This window comes from Emydura macquarii, unplaced genomic scaffold (assembly GCF_026122565.2).
Source record: "Emydura macquarii macquarii isolate MOO-44397 ecotype Brisbane River unplaced genomic scaffold, CSIRO-AGI_Emac_v2 contig_2365, whole genome shotgun sequence".
Taxonomy (NCBI): Eukaryota; Metazoa; Chordata; order Testudines; family Chelidae; genus Emydura; species Emydura macquarii.
In genome coordinates this window covers 3005568-3025833 of record NW_027132502.1, presented here as the reverse complement: position 1 = coordinate 3025833, position 20266 = coordinate 3005568, and the positions used below count along the sequence as shown (strand labels likewise).

At 47.4% G+C, this 20266-nt stretch overlaps 2 protein-coding genes across 3 annotated transcripts; both read right to left on the bottom strand.

Moving 5' to 3' along the window:
* Positions 1 to 8697: 8697 nt before the first annotated feature.
* LOC137161647 (uncharacterized protein C2orf72 homolog) lies at positions 8698 to 10882 on the bottom strand. Its single transcript, XM_067561030.1, has 2 exons — positions 10300 to 10882; positions 8698 to 8789 (listed from the first exon to the last, which is right to left on the bottom strand). Exons 1-2 carry the CDS (start codon positions 10880 to 10882, stop codon positions 8698 to 8700), a joined length of 675 nt encoding a protein of 224 aa, XP_067417131.1.
* A 2671-nt stretch (positions 10883 to 13553) lies between these two features.
* RPL35A (ribosomal protein L35a) lies at positions 13554 to 20260 on the bottom strand. Of its 2 annotated transcripts, XM_067561113.1 has the most exons (5): positions 20151 to 20260; positions 19641 to 19683; positions 18439 to 18591; positions 16325 to 16469; positions 13554 to 13609 (listed from the first exon to the last, which is right to left on the bottom strand). In XM_067561113.1, exons 2-5 carry the CDS (start codon positions 19649 to 19651, stop codon positions 13586 to 13588), a joined length of 333 nt encoding a protein of 110 aa, XP_067417214.1. In that variant the 5' UTR covers positions 19652 to 19683; positions 20151 to 20260; the 3' UTR covers positions 13554 to 13585. The 2 variants fall into 2 exon arrangements, with proteins under 2 accessions (XP_067417214.1, XP_067417216.1); XM_067561115.1 differs by lacking the exons at positions 19641 to 19683; positions 20151 to 20260 and having other exon boundaries at positions 18439 to 18602.
* Between the last annotated feature and the right edge of the window lie 6 nt (positions 20261 to 20266).

The window sequence follows — 20266 nt, the reverse complement described above, 5'->3', positions numbered from 1 at the left end:
CCCCGCCTCGGATCCGGGCACCGCCCGCCCCTTTCCCTTCCCTGCAGGTTATTTATTACCCGGCCGCCTTGCCTTGTTCCTGGGGTGACCAGAGAGCACGTGTGACAAATCAGGGGGGGAACAGGGGCCTATGTAAGAAAAAGCCCCGACTATCGGGGCATCTGGTCACCCTACTTGTTCCCCTCTCAGCTCCTGCCCCTTAACTCCCCAGGGGGGAAACAGGAGCCCAGAACATTTATGACCCACCAGCTTGTGCGCGCAAAAGGTCCCCCAGCACCAGCCCAAAGCTTCTAGTAGAAGCTGGGAACCCAGGGAGGGCCGGGGGTTAGACCTGCCCGGGTTGCAGTATTCACAGGGGAGCAAGAGCCACAGGGGGAGAAAAGGAAAATCCAGAGACTAGGAACATAAGAGCTGCCCGGCAGAGTCAGAACAATGGTCCATCTAGCCCCCTGTAGTGGCTGGTACCAGGGGGAGTGTGCAGAACAGGGTAGTTACAGGAATTCTTCCCCTGCCGGCCAAGGTTTAGGGTCACCCTGAGTGTGGGGTTGCATGTTCACCATCTTGGCTAATAGTCATTGATGGCCCTCTCCTCCATGAATTTATCTAGTTCTATTTTTTTAAGCCAGTTATACTTTTGGCCATCACAGCATCCCATGGCAAGGAGTTCCACAGGTTAATTGCGCCTTGTGTGAAAAACAGTGGAGGGACTTGCCAGGACTCACAAGTTTGAGTTGTGGCAATGACGTCACCCTTAATACCTCCGAGCTGGATGGAGTTCCATGACATTTGCAACAAAAGAAGGGCTGTAAAATTTATGGCTGCTTGCGTATCCTGGCCCGTGCCATTCCAGGCTGCAACTGTGCTGGCTACAGAAGCCAGGGTTGTGAGCACTTTGAACCATCACAACTCTGCTCCAGGCATACTTTCTTCTACAGGGGCCTGCCCCCTGCGTTAGGTCAGGAGGAGCTGGCTTAGCCCAGGTGAGTCATAGGCAAGTGACTGGTGAAAGTAACTTAATAATTGACAAGCACCGATAAAGAGGGGAGAATCTTAACTAGGGCTCACCTTCTGCTGTCATAAGACTGTGTGTTCACCTACTTCACTGACAGCAAGATAACCCACTTCTGACAAGAACTGGCCATGCACTAATGCTATAAAATCAGATTCAATCCAACAGACAGGCGTGGCCTTTAGTTAGAGTTTGTAAGGATTTCTTTTCATTTATTTCAAGTCTTGCCAGTCACCCTTTATCTAATCTGGCATAGATAAATTCTGTCTCTAATACTACAGACTCTGAAAACAACAAGAAGGGATCACAGGTGACCCTGTGACTTTCACGTCTCATTGCTAGATTCTAGGAACTCCAGACCCAACACGTGATTTATTATCGTTTTCCTTTGGATGATGCATGTAATTGGGGGGGGGGGGGGTAGAGACTCCATCTACGGATGGAGTTGGGGGGAATTTCTTCTTTCCTTCCACCCCTATGCCATAGCACTGAGGGAGGTGGTGTGGGAAGTTGGGAACTTAATCCAGCAGTGAGTCAGGAAGGAGTGATCTCTAGGGTCGTCTTCTTCACTCTCCAGACCTGGCAGGAGTGAACTATGCTTTCTGCCTTTGCTTTGGACTTTGACTGATGGAAGCTCTTCTCTACTTGTTTGGGCGTTAAAGAGGCAGGACAGTCTTTACACTTATTGATAAAGCCCCCCACCACACACAGGTGTTTAAACTGTGCCTGAGCATGCATAATTGTCTCCTGGGTTGTTCGAGTCCGCGCACATGAAGCTAAAAGAATAATCCTTCTTTGGAGTATGAACCTAGCTCTTATATAGCTTTTCAGTGAATAGCATCCAACCCCTGACCTGTTCTGGGATTATAACCCCTCCAGCTGGAAGCTCTGCGGTTAATGTAGGTAAGGCAAAGATAAAACAACACTGCATACTTAAATTGGATGAGCATCACTGATTATTTTGTTTGGTCATGGCTACCCGGCTTATGTGACTAAAAAACAACCACTTTTGAAAATGCAAGTGCCTGTAAAGGTCCAGGTTTTTTTACTACGCTGAGCTGTAATTCTACAGCTCCTTTTGGTTAGATGTTCCATTGTCACTATGTTGGCAGGACATGTGAACGTACTCCACCATCTCCAAACAAGTGTGTTTACATTTTTCTATTCATTAACAAAGGTAAGATCTAGTTCCCAGTCCAGCTTTCTCTTCCTACTGATTTTTAAAGAGACAGAACTAGCACCCAACAAACAGCGACCAATGGAGTGGTATCTTGCAAGTGACTTTCATATAGCCCAGACTAAATCTCTTCAGTGCTCCAGTAGGTATCATACCAAGGCTGCTTATGCGGTCTGGACGTTGTAGACAACACAGGTCTCTTCCACTCTGCACTGGCTACAGTTAGCAATTGAATTTTGTTAACAATTGAAGTGAGGTACTGATTAAAGCTAAGCACTGAACTAAATAGATCTGATATAGTTTTTCCAATTATTCCCAGCCTGGATCCCTCGTGAGCAGGGAAAGTTAATCTAACCAATAAGTCCTTGGTTCCAGTTGAGGTATATGGACAAAATGGAAGCGAGTTTGTTAATACAGCAGGGACTAGGAGGAGAGTTAAATTAGATGGAATATCACAGTCCAATACACTAAACGGAGTTAAACAACGTTCAGGGTTTGGTACACAGAGAACTCAGCTTGCTTACTACCATGGCAAACACATCACAAAATTCATGCCAAAGGTCAGAAGTTTATGGACTGAAACACAAAAGGAAAATAATTAGAAGGAGGTAATAGCACACTGAAAAGGAAACGGGCTAATTATTCAAAACAAAACAATCAAAACCTATCAAAGTCTCTTTTGGAGGCAGTGAATACTGGTTAAAGCAGTGGGTCTCATTGCGGTCCAATCAGCACAGAGCTGCGGTCCGTGTGACATCCTCAGGGCCATACAGGTTGTATCTATATTGTGTAGATGTAGCCCACGTAACACACAGAGAGCTGCATAGGCAGCCCAGGATGGTAAATAGGTTGAGAACCCCTGGATTAAAGTCTCTTATTCAGTCAAACAGTGTTTCTTGGTGGGGGAAGAAAGGGTTAATGGTGTTTGATTCTGAAGCGGGAATAATAGTCACTCTCCTGCTTCAGACAAAACAGACCCACAGACAAGGAGAGAGAACAGACAGGATAGTAAAGGAGAGGGAAACACAGCTTTTGTTGATGCTTTCAGGATACAGAGTGGCTGGTCAGTTACAGATGGATGCTTTGGGCTGGCAGGTGGGCCACAACAGCTGGTGCCTGGATCCAGGCACATCTCCTGGGTGGTCTGGTCAGGTCCCTCTCCTTCACTGGGCTTTCTCAGGCTGGGCAGAGCTGGGTGGGCTGTCTTGTCTCAGCGAGCTGGTGCCTTGCAGTACAGTTGATGTCAGGATCAGGTGGCGAGAGCGAGAGAAGACTGGCGGAAGAGGGGGGGCCTTCAGGGATGGCAGCTCCCTGGAGGGTGACCAGATAGCAAGTGTGAAAAATCAGGGGGGTGGGAAGTAATAGGCAACCTAGTAGACAAAGGCCTGAATATCGGGACTGTCCCTATAAAATTGGGACACTGGGTCACCCTAGCCCCCTGGGCTCTATGGTTAGAAAGACAGGGGACTGAAGAGAGCAGGGGGGTGGCGGTGGGGGAGAAGCAAAGGGATGTGGTGTTTGGGAGAGAGGGGCTGGAGTACAGGGCAGAGTGAGGGGGCAGGACAGATTGAGGGGGGTGCAGCAGGATGTGGGGTGCAGGAAGGAAACTGAAGGAGCGCAGAGGAAGAATGTGAGTTGCAGGAGCCTGTGAGGGGAAATATGGGGGGGCAGGTCAGTAGAGTGCAGGTGGGGGGAAAAGAGACAGTAGAGGAGCTTAGAGGGAGATTCTGAGGGGGTTTGGGAGAGAAACTATAGCAAGAGAGGCAGGGGGTGGAGAGCCATAGAACAGCAGCTCCCCACTCCAGCGCTTCGGAGTGGGGCCCTCTGGGAGCTGCCTGGGTGGCTGCCCACATGTGCTTGTGTATTTACAGTTGGATGTGAAGGCATCAGACACAAACTGCAGTGGGGCTTCACCCTAAGGGCTCAGAAATCAGGCAGCAGCTGGAAAATAAATGTGATTTGTTTATTTATTTAATACATCTCACGCTGTTGAAACCAACCTCAAGTTATTTGGGAGCCTGGCTCTTGATTTAGGCATGACTGGAGCTGACAATATTGTTTTCCTACCACCTGCAAGTATGTACCCAGCCTGGGACAGGTCAGAGCCTCCACCCCCATTCATCCAGCTGCCATCTCCTCCTCTCCTTCCCTGACCCAGAGTTCCCATCCCCGGAAGTATATCCATCCCTGTATTTAATAAACAAAATAAAAAACCTAGGAAATAAACACACAAATATTTTCATTTTGAAACCTTTAATTTCAGTCAAAAAATGTCAATTTTGACATTTCCACATAGATATTTCTCTGGACTTTTTGTTTAACTTTTGTCTTGATTTTGGACAAAAACAAACATTTGAAATACCAATATTTCCTTTGGGATGGAAATTCTGTTTTCCAAGCCGTTCTAGATAACACACCCCAGGGGCTTTTGCTTCCATCTCTAACAGATCCTGAAAAGCTGCATGTATCTGAGCTCCATCACACTCTTGTCCAAATACAAAGCTGATCCTAACCCAGACTCAGTAGAGCCCAAATTTTATTACGGTTGCTAGCACCTCAAGGCCCCGGTTGCCCCCCGTTGGCTGAAAATGACGGATTGGAACAGACAGGCCTGGTGATAAAGTGGGACCAGGGCTGAGAGAACTGCCTGGAAACTGTTCCTTCCCGGAGCACTACCTGAAAAGGAGGCGGCGACTGGACCTTGCCCTGTTGTGTCAGTAAACAGTGCCGGATCGATGGGGAGAGGGATTTGGCAAGGTCTTGCTGGAGGCAGATAAAGCTGGGGCTGTCTAGCCTCCCGGGCACATTTCCCACTTTGATCCAAGTTGTCAGGATAACAGGGTGGAGAGAAAGCTAGGAGGAGGGCTCTAGCCCCGGTGGCTCTCCCTCTGACAGTGCTCACAGCCTGGGATTCTGCCTCCTGGTCCCTTGGGAAGGTGCAGCCTTCACCAGGGCATGTCGATGGGGTGGAGCACCCTGATCCCCACTAATATGCTCCCAGCATTCTGGAAACTGTGCTAACATCTCTGCAGGAATCCTAAAAGTTAGAGAGGGAAGAGCCCTATTAGCTCTCTTCTAGTCCATCACCTGCTGCACCCCCTTTCCTCTCTGGACCCCGGACACTCACATGACTCCCACCCAGCCACACAAAATGCTGCTGCTGAATCAACTTTTTGAACCCCTCCCCTGGCTCCCCCTCCACTACCACATCATATTCAAGCTTCTCCTCACCGCTGTCACAGCGCTGTGGTACTCTGCCCGGCCCTACTTCCCTGCCCCAGCGGCCATCGCCACACCCGCTCTGGCAGCGATGCCAGCATCCTCTGCCCACGCTTGTCAGTTTCTCTCAGAAACATCTCCGTGCCTTCTTCCACGCTGCCCCCTCTGCATGGTACAGCCTCTGTGACCTCTTCCTCTCTGTATTCAAAACCCTCTTGGAAACCCACTCCCACTGTGCTACTCAAGGAACTGAGCTGAACTTGCATCATGAAGCGCAGGACACAGCGAAGCGTCGTCTCGGTCATTTTACTCTGCCACCGGCCTGCGGGGTGACCTGGGACGGCAGTTACTGGTTTTTAAACACTTGATTTTTAAGCCAATCTCATGATTTTCTGGAGCTTGACTCGTGAGTGCCGAATGCTTGGGGTTGATGATATGGACATTAGCTGGCACTCAACACCCTCCGATGCCCACAGCTGTGGATTCAATTCCTTTAAAATGCAAACCAACCACAAGAAATGAAACCATGGAAGCAAATGATAATATATGCTACTAAAGGCCAGAGAGTCTCCTTCAGAACAATCAGGATTGCCCTTGTGCAGCTCCTAAAACTGTGCTAGGTGCATTGCAAAACATACAGGGTATGTCTCCATTGCAAAAAAACCCACACAGCAAGGAAACTCAGAACCCGGGTCAGCTGACTTGGCCTGGTGTTATGGGGCTAAAAACAGGAGTGTACATGTTCCCCATGAGCTGGGCTTTGCAACCTGGCGAGTGGAGAGGGTCTCAGATCCCGGGCTCCAGCCCGAGTAGGAACATCTACACTGCTCTTTTTAGCCCTGTAGCTCAAGCCTGAATCAGTTGACCCCGGGCTCTCAGACTTGCAGCCGTGAGTTTGGGTTTTTTTTGCCATGTAGACGTAGATTCCAGACGGAAGCATTCATGAGTTTACAATAGACAGCAAGAACGATACAACTAAAAGAGAAAAAAAAAATCACTTTTTTGGGCTGTGAAAATATTTTTAAAAAAATATTTAATTTTTGATGTCAAGAGTTTAAAATAAATATTTAAGCAGCTGTAAACAAAGAAGAGTCCAATGTCATTGCGTAAATCCTTACATGAAAACTGTCCTAGGGTGCTTTGTCTGCCCTGCTATGAAGTTTATACATACACACAGGCATGCAAACAGCGAATAAACTCCACATTTTAATGTGTTGGATTTGTTTTTTTGGGGGTTTTTTTTGTTTTGTTTTGTTTTGTTTTTGGTGACAGTTCAGAGCTTAGATGGATACAGGAGCTGTGAAAAAAACAAAACCAAGAGACAAACATTTAGTCTCTAATGCAAAAATGCATATTCCAAAAAGTTATATAACTGCCTCACCTAGGAACCCTGGGGAATGGTCCAGAACCCCGTCCTGCTGGGGGTGGTAAAAACACAGAACAAAAAAAGACTCTCCCTGCCCTGAACAGCTCATCATCTAAGTATCAGACAAGAGACGATAGAGGGACACAGACAGAAAGGGGATACAGGGAAGCAATGAGACAATATTAATCAGCATGACAGGCAGTGGTTGCAGCAGCAGCCCAACTGTGGTCAGGTGAATCGTCAATTAATCATAACTCGAGTTGATTGGGAATGTTTCAGTTAAATGGATTGAGGGTTTTTTTTGAAAGTTTTCAAACAAAACACCCCAGAGATCCCAGAAGAGCCAATGGACTGTGGGTTGGGGCTTTCACCTGGAATGGGGGAACCCAGATTCAGGTGCCCGTTCTGCCCAATTCAGAGCAAAGACTGGAAGCTGGGTTTTCTGTATCTAAGGGGTGTGCCCCAGCCCCCAGACAATTGGCTATTCTGCAGTGGGGAGGGCTGTTTGGATAGTGGGTTTTTTCTCCCTCATTTTTTTGGTGAAAACTTTCAGAAGGTCTCAATTTTGTCCCAAGCAGAATGGGAAAACTTCTGGAATCTCACCATTTACAGGGGACGGGAAAAACTTTCCCAGCCAGCTCCAATCATAACCTCTCCAGCACACCAGTGAGGATGCAGCTATTCCATGAGGTCATTGGATGCTAGATTCAAATCACCTGCATCTCACATGGCCTCAGCCCTCAAAACCAAAAATCTAGACATTCACGTCTCCCGGGGACGTTCTCCATCGGATTGTGAACCGCAGGCAGGTTGCGTCACTGCTAACGTCTATTTAAAATGATCATTGTACAAATGCTGACATCAGTTTTATTTCTATGGAGATAAACTCCACGGAGGGGGTAACATATATTTGAATGTGCTATACACAGTCCATTTGACTTGGAACAGGGAGTTCAGATGCCTGCACTATCTGTACTCCATGTTACACAAGAAGCTAGCAAAACGGATTCACACAAAGCCACGTATCAAGATGCAAGACCGCTCCAGTCCAGCCAGAAAACCCAATCACCATGTATGCTGCCACTCTGCCACAGCTTTTCTGACCCATCTCCCCCCACCTGCAGACCCCCCTAGCATGCAGTGTAACAAACAGGGCTACGTTTGTTGTTGTCTACAAGCAGCCCTGAGCACTGGTGTGGAGGGCAACCTGGTGAACGCCAGCATGCTAAGAGTGGATGGCAACAGAACTACAGACAGGTGAACAACAGGGGAGATGGACTGTAGCTAGATTGCTGCGCTAAGAGCTCTCCCTGCTGACTACAATCAGGCATGCAGAGAATCCTGTGGCTAGCAGGTCCCTTTCCAGGCTCTGCTATCCTATGGCAGGTGCAGATGGCCCAGCAGGGATTTGCACAAGACTGCAGGAATGTGTGCGTGGCTGGGGTGTCCTATAAAGATCTGTCTGCCCTAGGGTTTCCCAGAGCACCATTAACACAGCACCTAAGCACCCATACGCTGCTCCGCCTAGCCTTCTTCCCCCAGCACAGCACAGCCCAGCACAGCCAGCTGGCAGGCACATGCTAGGAAGAGGGGGAATTCCCAAACTCCAGGGCAGGGGAGAGTTGTGGAAGGGGGGAGGGAATCTCAGGCAGCTGTATTTGCAGGATTTGGGCTGCATGCAAGCTCTCCTCCAACATAGGGGCTAGGAGCAGCCGGCTGATCCCAGGTGAACAGTAGCACGGGGACGTTGCTATGAAGGGAGATCTGGAAGGAAGGGTGAAGAAATGTGAACAATCGGGATGGGGGGTGGGTAATAGGCGCCTATATAAGAAAAAGCCCCAGATATCCGGACTGTCCCTATAAAAACGGGACATCTGGTCACCCGAGATGAGATGCACCCACCTGCCAGACACATCGCAATGCGGCCTAAGGGAGCCCGTCCTCGAACCGTCTTTCATATCCTGCGTTGCATACCCCCAAGCTGAGCCAGATGGTAACTGGATCCTGGGGAGCGATTTCTGGGGGGGAGGAATGCCAGGTAAATACAGCTGGCTTGGCAGAGGAGCAGCAGGGGGGAAGATGAGCGAGCCATGCCAGCTGAGGCTGTGCGGAGCATGAACCACTGAGCCGGGAAGCCTGTGACATTGTGAGATTGTCAAGTGGAGGACGGAGGGGGATCCAGGCAGGCTAAGGGACTCACCACGCAGACCAACCGGGTATCTGTGCGGAATTGCAGGTCTCAAACCCAGGCGATCCTCAGACTGCCAGCACCACCCAGCGGCTTGCTGGTACCGGGCGGGCGTCTAGGCTGGTGGACCCCAGCTCACCATAGGCCCCGCCCATGGAAGCTCCCAATTGTTGGAGACGGCTGGCCTCTCCGAGTCAGTTTAAGTCAGGAGGCGTCCCAGGAAGCTGTCTGAGCAACGAGGGGGGTCCCTGGCATGCACATGGGAACCTGCCGTCTCCACTAACTTCTAAGCCTGCCTTACTCCTGGCCTCCGGCCTTGTTCCAGATCCCTGCTGCTACCCCCCACCACCCCGACTCTGACCCTCGGCCGGATTCCTGACTGGCTCTGACCCGTGGCTTGGCTCCCCGTTCTGTCTCTGACCTGCGGTGTCTGGCTCGTGACTCCAGCTCTCTCCCGCCTGCTGGGCGATGACCGAACCTCCCCCCGACCCTGCTCAAACAGAAGCTCCCTGCCCCAGACCTAACACACCCCCTGCCATCACACCAAGCTGGGTCGGTGGACTGAGGTGACTGGGGCAGGTTGCCCCTACTGTAAAAGGCCCACACGTTTGTTGACACCACTACATCATTTCCTGAAGATCCAAGGACACAAACTGGATGGCCCATGAACGCTCCAGATCTCTGCCCGAGCTCCCACATGTGCCAGACACCTCTTCTCCCGCCTCCTGCTCGAGGTCTAGCACATGAGCTCCGCTTCCCAGAGCTGCTGCCTCCCGTCAGTTAGCAACAGGGGCTGAACAGGGCTGGAATCGAACAAAACCAGGGGACGGATCGGTACGAACAGACGCCGCCAGCCTCTTGGCTGAAGCAGCAAGTCACGGCTGCCCGACCTGCCGCAGGACGTACAGGGGTGAGCCAGACCCTGCAGCCGCAACACGGCTCCCGCCGAAACCCCACCTGAATCTCGGGCAGGGAGCAACAGCCACCACAGGTCAACTTGAAAGCGGAAATGCCAAGTCCCATCTCCCCTAAAAACGTGAAGCCAGCTCCGTCCTGCCGCCCCGCCTGTAGCCCAATGCTTGGATCCCGGGTGCCATCCTGACCTCTTCCCCATTCTAATCTCCAGCTCATGGGCCCCCCTGCACGCCCACAACCCTGATTTTCATGTCAATCTGGTCTGTCCCCCAGCCCTGGCTCTGCTCCCTCTCTGCACCCAGCTTAGGCTTCCACATTTCCTTCCACACCCCTAGCTTTTCTTGTCCCCCCTCCCCAGCAAGACCAGTTCTCACGGTCCCCTCACATGATGCCTAGCCATGCATGACCTCTGGCCCCTACAGTACCTTCTTGGCCCTTCAGCACTTCTCTCAGGGCTCTGCAGGCAGCTCTCTTGACCTCAAGGGTCCCATCTGGCCGGCCTGGGCTGTAAACTGCTGCTTCCACCACCAGTTCCTGGAAGCCACCATCCAGCAAGCACTGCATTCTCCGTAGTGCCCCTGCGGCCTGTTCCTGTTCCACCTGCCGGTGCTGCAGGTCTGGCTGGATCATCACCAGTACCAGAGCAGCTGGCATGCAAGGAAAGAGATTCCTTAAGTTCCAGAGTGTTTCATCCAGGTGTTCCCACTGCATGAGCTGCCTCAGTGTAGTGGTTTGCCACAGCATGAAGACCAGCTGCGGTTGCATCTCCTGCTCCTCCTGCTTGATCTCCTCCTTTCCGTGGAGTCTGGCCATTAGGTCAATCCCTCTGAAGAGTTCCTGGGCAAAGTCCATCTGCACAAGCGGGGCTGCCACATGGACATCATCCATCTCCATCACCAGCACCCGTCCATTCCGCCTACCCACAGTGTCCAGTAGTGTCAGGAACTGCCAGTGCACTGGCTCTGCTGGGGAGCACACAGGGGTCTCCCTTAGCAGCTCTGACTCCATATCTTCCACCCAGACTATAGCGTCCCTATAATGATAAGTGGCTCGTTACAGGGAACGTAAGGGAAGCCTATGCCAATGTTTCTGTGGGAGTGGAAAGCGTGTACAGCGAACAGCTAAGATTCTGTGGGTATGTCCGCCATGCAGCTGGGAACGTGCCTCTCAGCCCAGATAGAGACTCAGGCTAGTTCATAAAATAGCAGTGTGAGCGTTACAGCATAGGTTACCAATGTGAGTCCAAGCCTGCCTGGCTTGCCCAAGCCACTGCCTACGCCCAACATCCACTGTGATTTTTAGCATGCTCGTTCTGCCTGAGGTAGCAGAGGCTGGGCTGGGCAGCTTGCTCTCACCTGCGATGTAAACCACCTGCTTCTTGGTGAGCAGTTTAAATATTGTGGGTTTTTAGAAGTCGTGCAAAGCAGAGGAAAAATCAGAATGAATGTGACCTTTCACTTCATGAGGATCTAAACTTGGTGCCACTGGCCATTTTTGATGAGAGTTATCTAGGCTGTTTTAACAGGAAGCGGTGCTTCACGCAGTATTGGGCTGCTGTATTGTAGAAAATGGTTGAGGGGGGGAGGCGCAGTGCATGGATTTGCTACTCTACACCCCCCCTCCCTGGGAGGCAGTGTCTAGGACCAGCTGCAGCAGCAAAAGGGGCTAGAGTCCCAGTGATATGAAGAAATATGGAATAACTCAACCACTGGGAAGTTTCTTACTTCTTCAGGTAGAGGTTGGCTTTTGGCTGGCAGCACATTACCTCTCTCTCTGTCCCGCTAATGGAGGATGGTCATGTCATGCATGTCAAATCCTGGTAAGCTCTTGGACTCTGATCTCTTCTGGGAGAATTGTTTTGCTTAAAAGAAAAACTATCCATTTTAATATTGTTGCCTTTCAGTTTCATTGAGTGTCCCCCCGTTTTCAAGGTAAGAGAAACCAACTAGGGAGAGCAGATTTTACCTTCTTGGTACCATTATTTTTCATTTCTACGTCTCCTCCTCTTTGTTGCCTCTAAACACCTTAAACTTCTCACTCTGCCCTCACAGGCCATGCATCTAATCATCTGCTTTGTCACCTCAGACCAGCTTTAATTTCTGCTGCATCTTTTTAAACAGATTGCATTTAAATAGTGTGAGACAACGGCAGAGCCCAGAAATTCTCACTTCAGGGCCTCAGACAAGGTGTAAACTGGCTATTGTATTCACTACACTACCATGCCTGCACTAGGAGGGGCGGGGGGGAAAGAGATGTGAAATACTGCCTCTACATACACCCTCACCTAACAAGGGAGGTTGAGAGAAACATCCTCACACTTCTCTCAAACCAGAAATAGCCAGGAAAGGGAATTATACATGTGTATCACTCCTCACCGGGAAAAGGACAAATAATTGATATTTAATAGATTAACAGCAATTCCACTGCCAAGTAAAAAGTCCCCAATTTCACAGCCATGAACGGGGGGCTACATTTCACTAACACAATGTGACAGAATATCGATTTCTAGCATCTTAAAAAGGATTACAGTGTACCTGTTAACCAAGGCCAGTTCTAAGGTCACTGGCTGACTTACCTGTGTTACCATCTAGAGAGGAAAGCTTTTTCTAATGGTTTTGCAGTCAAAATGTTTGCAATAGGCAAATTTGCTAGTCAACTGTATGTTGATTGGCCATGCTATCTCTGATGTCACAATCCCACCCTTTCCCAAAATGACCTGTTAGTCCTGAAACCAAACTTAAATTATTAAACATTGGTATTATAGTTAGTGCCTAGTGGCCCCAATTCAGGGCCTCATTGTGCTCGGCACTTGACAGTGACAACTTCTGCCCCAGAGAGCTTACAATCGGTTTTCTTCCCGGCATGTTTAACAAACCCAGTCTTAAACATACATGAAGGAGTCAGTAAAGTAACTGCAGTATATGATTTTAAATAAGAACTTTTTCTTGGTACAAGTCGATGATAACCAATAGACAACAACAAATCAAGATCTATACAGAAGGACCACGCACTGTGGTGATGGAGAAGGAAGGGGTATCAAACAGGAGACAGGTATGTAGCTCAACTACATAAAAGAGAAGTTAGCTAAGAGCTAGCTCAGAGCAAACGAGGGTTGTTCAGGGTGCTGAGGTCCTTTTCTTAGTTATCCCAAGAAGCCACTACCTCTTTAAATGTGAGCTGAATGAATTTGAATCTTGACAAATAAGTTGAGTTCTGTATTATTTCACCTGAATTACAACCTGTAACTGTACAGAACTGTACTATCTACTTTGTGTCAATAAAGTCATCAAGTAGTGCAGGAGAAACAGAACTTTGATTTCAATAAGCAGGAAAAACATTTTCAAATCCTGTAAGTTGCATTTGTTTTCACAATTTTGAGACGTTAAACTTTTATTGCATAGCACTCTTAGATACCATAATGGGGAGTTATCGGAAGAAAGTCCCAGATATATAACTAACAACCACATTCATTGTGATCTATTTTCTTTTAAGAGGTAATCTTCTTTGATGCCTTGGTCAGTGACAAACCCAATTCCTCCCTTTATCATCTGCTGTTATTACTAGATCCATGCCCTGTTCTGTGGATTATGAAACACTTGCAGAAAAGACTGAAGGTGAATTATCCCCCATACCAACCAAAGTTCATTAGAAATGATTAAAAACAAAATATACAAAAAGGAACAATTTCTGAATTTTATTTTTAGTAAAAATTTAGACCCTTGATGGATACAGCATCTGTAAAACAAAAATAAAAAAAATCAGATTAATAACTCAATCTATAAACTAAAATTTTAATACAGACATTTCTAATTAGCCATTCTCTATGTACCCATACAGATAGCTTTCAGTTTGCATAGAGCATTCTTTGACAGGGTTACTGGCCTACTGGATGGAGTGAAGCAGTAAGCGTGATAGATCTTGATTTTAATAAGGCTTCTGACAGTCTCATATGACTCGGAAAATGCAGTCTAGACTAAATTACTGTAAGGCAAATGACACAACTGGCTGAAAGACAGTATTCAAAGAGTAATTATCAATGGTTCTCTATCAAACTAGGAAGCTGTATCTATGAGGGTCATGCAGGGGTCAGTCCTGGGTCAGGCACTAATAAATATTTTTATTAATGACTTGGATAATGGAGCATCCAAAAACATGTTATATAAATTTGCACCCCCCCTGAGTTTGGTTTCACCTACAAGCACCTTGGAAGGCAGGATTAGAATTCAAAACAACCTTGACAAATTGGACAACTGGCCTGAATTCAACAAGATGAAATTCGATAAAAACAAGTAGTTCACTCAGGAAGGAAAAATGCACAACTACAAAATGGAGAACAAATGGCTAGCTGTGGCAGTTATGTTGAAAAGGATCTGGTTTATAGCGATCACAAACTGAATGAGAGTCAACAGCACGACACAGTTGTGAAAAAAAGCTAATATTCTCGGGTGTATTAACAGGAGCGTTGTATGTAAGCTGCTCAGTACTGGTGACGCCTCAGTTGAAGTACCATGTCAATTCTGGATGTCACTTTAGGAAAGATGTAGACAAAACAGAGTCTAGAGGAGAGCAACAAAAATTATAAAGGATTTAGAAAACCCGACCTATGAGGAAAGAAGGTTAAAAAATTGGGCAGGTTTCATCTTCAGAAAAAAAGACTAAGGGGGAGGGGGCTGACAACACTGTTCAAATATGTTAAGGGATGTTATAAAAAGGACTGATCAATTATTCTCCATGTGCACTGAAGGCAGGACAAGAAGTAATGGGCTTAATCAGCAGCAAGGGAGATTTAGGTTAGCTACTAGGAAAAGCTTTCTAACTATGAAGAAGTTCTCAAACATTTTTGCTTGGATCCCCTTTGAAAATATTTCAGGCTGTGATGACCCCCCCCTCCCCCCACGCCATGCCATGCCACCCTTATTGGCATGCGCAGGGGCTGTCAGCTCACAACCACTTGAGAGGTCACGACCCCACCTTTGAGAACTCCTGCTATAAAGGTAGTTAAACTCTGGAATAGGCGTCCAAGGCAGGTTGTGGAATCCCTGTCATTGGAGGTTTTTAAGATGTTGGAAAAACACCTGTCAGGAATGGTCTAGAGTCACTTGTTCCTGCCACAGAACAGGGGCTGGATTAGATCAGTGGTTCTCAACCAGGGGTATGCATATCCCTTGGGGTAGGCAGATGACTTCCAGGCAGCACATCAACTCATCTAGATATTTGCCTAGTTTTACAACAGGGTACATAAAAAGCACTAGTGAAGTCAGTACAAACTAAAATTTCATTCAGACGAGGACTTGGTTATATTGTTCTGTATACCATACATTGAAACGTAAGTACAATATTTATATTCCAACTGACTTATTTTATAATTCTATGGTAAAAAGGAGAAAGTCAGCAATTTTTCAGTAATAGCGTGCTGTGATACTTCCGTATTTTTATGTCTGATTTTGTAAGCAAGTAGGTTTTAAGTGAGGTGAAACATGGGGGTACGCAGGACAAATCAGACTCCTGAAAGGGGTACAGTAGCCTGGAAAAGTTGAGAGCCACTGAACTAGATGACCTCTGAAGGTTCCTTCCTGCCCTACATTTCTATGAACTATGCTGATTCCATGAGGAAAAATGAAAGAGCACAGAATGCGGCTCAAGTCTTTGGGAAGTGCTATTTGCAAGAGCAGCCCATGCAACATCTTCCCACCTAGCTGAGGAAATGAGAGTATAGCTGCTCCATTTGCCCAGCTGCAGTGAATGATCGTACCCATGCTCTTCCTACAATGGGGCTTCTACAGGATAATAAAAGCTGAGTGGGGTCACACCTCACTCTGATGCTGTTCTTGACCATATCACTAGGATGACATGGTGTAGAGAAGCAATAGTTTAAGTGGCAAGTCACAGACAGCCATGGAGGAGGTTCTCCTGGAGGTGTCTGGGTAACAGCACATGGGAGTTTTGAATCAGGTGGCGGCCTCACTGGACTTGGTATTCATCTAGCCCTCAGCCAGGAGGGTTAATATGGGTGAGGGCATTCGGGGAAGGTAAAGGAAAGAAAAAATAAAGACCCCAGAACATCCTCACCCCAAAAAAGGGAGAGTGGATCAGGAGATAGAAAAAAAAAAACTGGTGAGGGAGAGGAGAAGAAAATTAGGTGTACAACGTTTGAGGGAGAAGAAAAAAAAAAGAGTAAAGAATCTTTGTGGGGAGATTACAGTGAAGTTAAATCTTTCAGGGACAGAGTCCAGCTCTATCAACAGCCTCCAGGTCCCAAGAGGTGCACCTCTCACATGACCCTGTGGAAGATGCACTCTGGAAACAGGGGAAAGGGGATTTCTGTGTATTCCCCGCATGAACATGACATTTTCTCAGTACCACAGGGCATAATTTAGTTAAAATAAAACCACCACTATTGGTTCAAAGCTGTTAAGAAAAACAATTTACTGCTAGAATAACTGTACTCACCACTCTGATTCTGTGCCCAATGGCCTTGGCAGGAAGGTTGGATCGGAACTTTGCACGAACCATGCCACTGTTTCCATGGGCACGTGTTACCTTCCCCCAAATCACTCGTGTTCTGTTGGGCTTGCCACCAGGTGTCACGGTATTGCTAACGAACAGAAGAATATTAATTCTTGGGCATTCCTCTCCTAATTAAGTGCCAGCCTACTTAAAGTGACAGTGGCAGGTTATAAACACCATCTTTTAAAAGACGTTTCCTTAATTAATTCAGTAATTTGCAGAATTAAATTAAACTAACCAGATATAAGCCACTTGTTGAACTGAGACCACAGTTTTGCACTAGTTTAACTAAATCGATTTGAAAAAGCAACTTTAGTTAAATCAGTGTGTGTAGTTCAGCCTCCTATCTTAAATTTACCCTTCGGAACTGCTATGTCTGGGATTTGCAGGCTTCAATCACTGCTCTCTCATCCATCCCAAACACTATCTATTTCAAATACTGCTGGTAAATGAGAAAGTATTCTCCCTAGTGATTTACTGGATGATTTGCAAAAGGCTCTCACACAAACAATATTACACATTAGAATTCTATTTCTACATGCACGTGGGTGAAACTGGTACATGTAAACCTAACAGAATGACAGCATAATTTTATTTTTGTAATTCAAAACACAGTATTCTCATATACCTCAGCAGCTTACAAAGGAGGACTAACAGCTGTTTATAACTCAAAACACATAGCTTTTGAGGTGTCTGTAGTACAATAATGAAGAATGTCACTATTTTTAGGGTGCCAAATATAAACGGTCTAAACCACTAGGAGCACAACACAATTTAAAGCCATGCGCAGAAGTAGTTAAGACTTCACATTATGTAATAAGATACTAACCCATCCCCAGGTCACCTGCAAGAAAAATCAAAACCCTCACACAGCCCAATCCGCTTCTATTAAAACACGAGAAGCTTTGCTGTGTGTGCCTGGCAAACTATCAGAGGGGAGAAGAGGGCTTCCCACTGAGCATGCCCTGATGCCCCCAGCCCTCTAGATGTACTAATCTAGAAGTTTGAGTGACCCCACTACAGTAGAGGAAAAAGAGTGGTTTCCAAGATCTCCAGGTCAAAACCAAAACCTTGAATTGCACCCAAAAACACACTGAAAGCCACAATAGTCTCTGGAGCACAAAGAAAAAAACACTCTCTCTATGAAACATTACAAATGGGTAACCACATTCTGCACTAGCTATGCCTTGCAGTAATCCAATCAGGAGGTAACAAAGACACAGATATCTATAGCAAGATCCACCTCAATAGAAAAAATCAACCTCCCAAGCAAGCAGAGAAGGGAACAATCCCAAACTTATCAAACCTAGAGCTCTTCTGGGGCATCCATCACCATAGTAGTAGCAGCAGCCATGATCATGTTCAGATATATGCATGTCCAGAAGCAGACAAGGGTTTATTAAATCTGTTTAGGTTACAAGCCAAACTCTCACTGAAGGGGATATTAATTCTGCCACTTAAAGCACCGAAATACCATAGTGAAAGACACTTCAGTCCAGTCCACACCAGTGTCCTGGAGGTGAGAAGACTCATGCCCAACCCATCACTTTTACCATAACCATTAGCCTACTAAGGCCTTGTCTACACTAGCATGTATGCTGGCAAAACTTTTGCTGCTCAGGGGTGTAAAAAAAAAAAAAAAAACCAACCCAACCCTCTGAGCGACATTGTGTAGCCACATTATGTCAACGGGAGAGAGCTCTCCCCGTAACATAATAAAACCACCTAAACGAGCAGCGATAGCTATGTCAGTACTGTCCACACAACCGTTTCTGCTGGCAAAATTTATGTCGCTCAGGGAGGCGTTTTTTTGCAATCAAACTGATATTTTAACATTATCATTTAAGAACTGAATTAATTTGGTGCCTAGAATTTTGAAAGTGAAAACTAAATCCCCAAACTGAACCCAGCCTAGCAGAATCCCACTTGGCCATTGTGTGTGTTTTATCATTATCATGGCAGTTGGTATGCAAATACATTGAACCCGGCCTGGTAAATATTCATGACAATTTTTACAAGGCCTATTTACCATAACAATAAGGAGTTCAACTACTTACTTTTTAGCTTTGTATACATAGGCACATCTCTTGCCTAAGTAAAACTCAGTCTCGTCACGGGCATAAACTCCTTCAATTTTCAGAAGGGCAGTGTGCTCCCTCTGGTTTCGGAGGCCACGCTTATAGCCAGCAAAAATGGCTTTGGACCACAGTCTAGGAAACATTAAGAATATTAATTAATCGCCTTCCATTACAGTGTATTGCATCTGAACAAGATTTCTGAACAAAACTTTCTGAAAAAATTAGATACAATGCTAGTAGAGAGCATGCAGGGGGCAAAGGAACAGTGCTTCACTTCACATGAGCATATATCCCCACATTCACAATTCATGGTAAAAAGCAAAGTGCAGCTTCTTTAGCACAAGGTATCAATTACAAAAAGCCTGCAATAGCTTTCTCCTTTCTTTCCTTTTTGTAGTTGAACCCTTACTACAAGAAGTTACATTTTTCTTTCTCTCTCTTTTTTTTTTTTCCCCTAAACACCCCTCTCCCCACAAATACTTGTCTCAACATCCCCAAGGGATAAAAAGTATATTCTATACATGGTGAAATAGATTAAAGAGCTGCTACACCACACAAAACATGAAATCAAACTACTTAGTTAAAATGTTCTCTCTCAACATGGTTAAATCATAACTGCATCCTAGTAACAGTGAGTTGATAGGCGGGGGAGAACATAACTGTGTCCATGGCGAACAATCCAAGTCTTTAGCAGGACACTTAAAATATGTCTAAGATCCTGAGAAACTATGTTTCAGCAATTATGCTATAAAAGAATGTTTTTAACAGAGTTATTTTTACAGCACAGATCTGTCCAGGCTACAAGTGTGCCATGGGTAATTGCATATGCAGTTTGCACCCATGAACACAACTGACAAGTAGCTTCCAACTGTAACACCATCACTAGGTTGCAACCAGATTCTAACAACTCTTGACACACAGACAGGGCCAAACACAACTTGCAGTGTAACAGACACAGCAAGATGTTACAGTTGATAGATGTTTGGGACTGGAATAGCAGCACTGGCCTTGTCAGCCACACAACACTGGGTGAGAGCTGAGTTACACGTAACACAGCCCATTCGGCTGCTTAGATGGTGGTACAAAGAGCAAACGTGGATGATTTATGAAGACCCCCGGCCAGTGTAACATCGGCCAGCCGTAGCAAAGGATAAAGGAAGTTTTCAGGGACCGTCGCTCACCTCCCAGACATGGTGTCGTCCTGAAGTCCTGCTCCCAGCAGGCCTGAGAGTGAAGCACAAAGATTTTAGCGTGCGCACGGGGGAACCCGGCATCGAACCGCCACATCCCCGCCCACGCTGCGGCCGGAGCGTCCCAAGGCGACCCCCGCACACGCCAGACGGCGGGAGAGGGGAGCAGCAGCAGGGGCACGCTGGTGGACCGCGGCCGGCTGAGCTCTGCACCGGCCGGGTTACGTTAGCCAGGCCTGGCCGCCGGGGCCTTGTCAGGGGCTGAAGAAGGAGCCTCCCCCAGGGACCCCCTTCGGGCCAGGCAGAGCCGGGCGGCGCCTGGGCTCGGAGCCGGCTCAGCCCGGGGCCTTGCACCATCCGCCCCGTATCGGCGCCATCCCACCCCCTGCCCGCTTCGCACGCCAGCCCTCCGCAGCCCGGCCTCCGCCGCACCTGCCCCCGCCCCACGGCGGAGGGAGAAGGCCCCTTAACCAGCCCCGGGACCGCCGCTAACGGACTCACCCCCGCGCCTCCGACCCAAGATGGCGGCGAAAGAGCGAAGGGGCGCGAAGCACGCCGGGAAATGATATCGCAAGGACCCTTTAGGCGACCATAATTACTGCCTGACTAGAAAACGC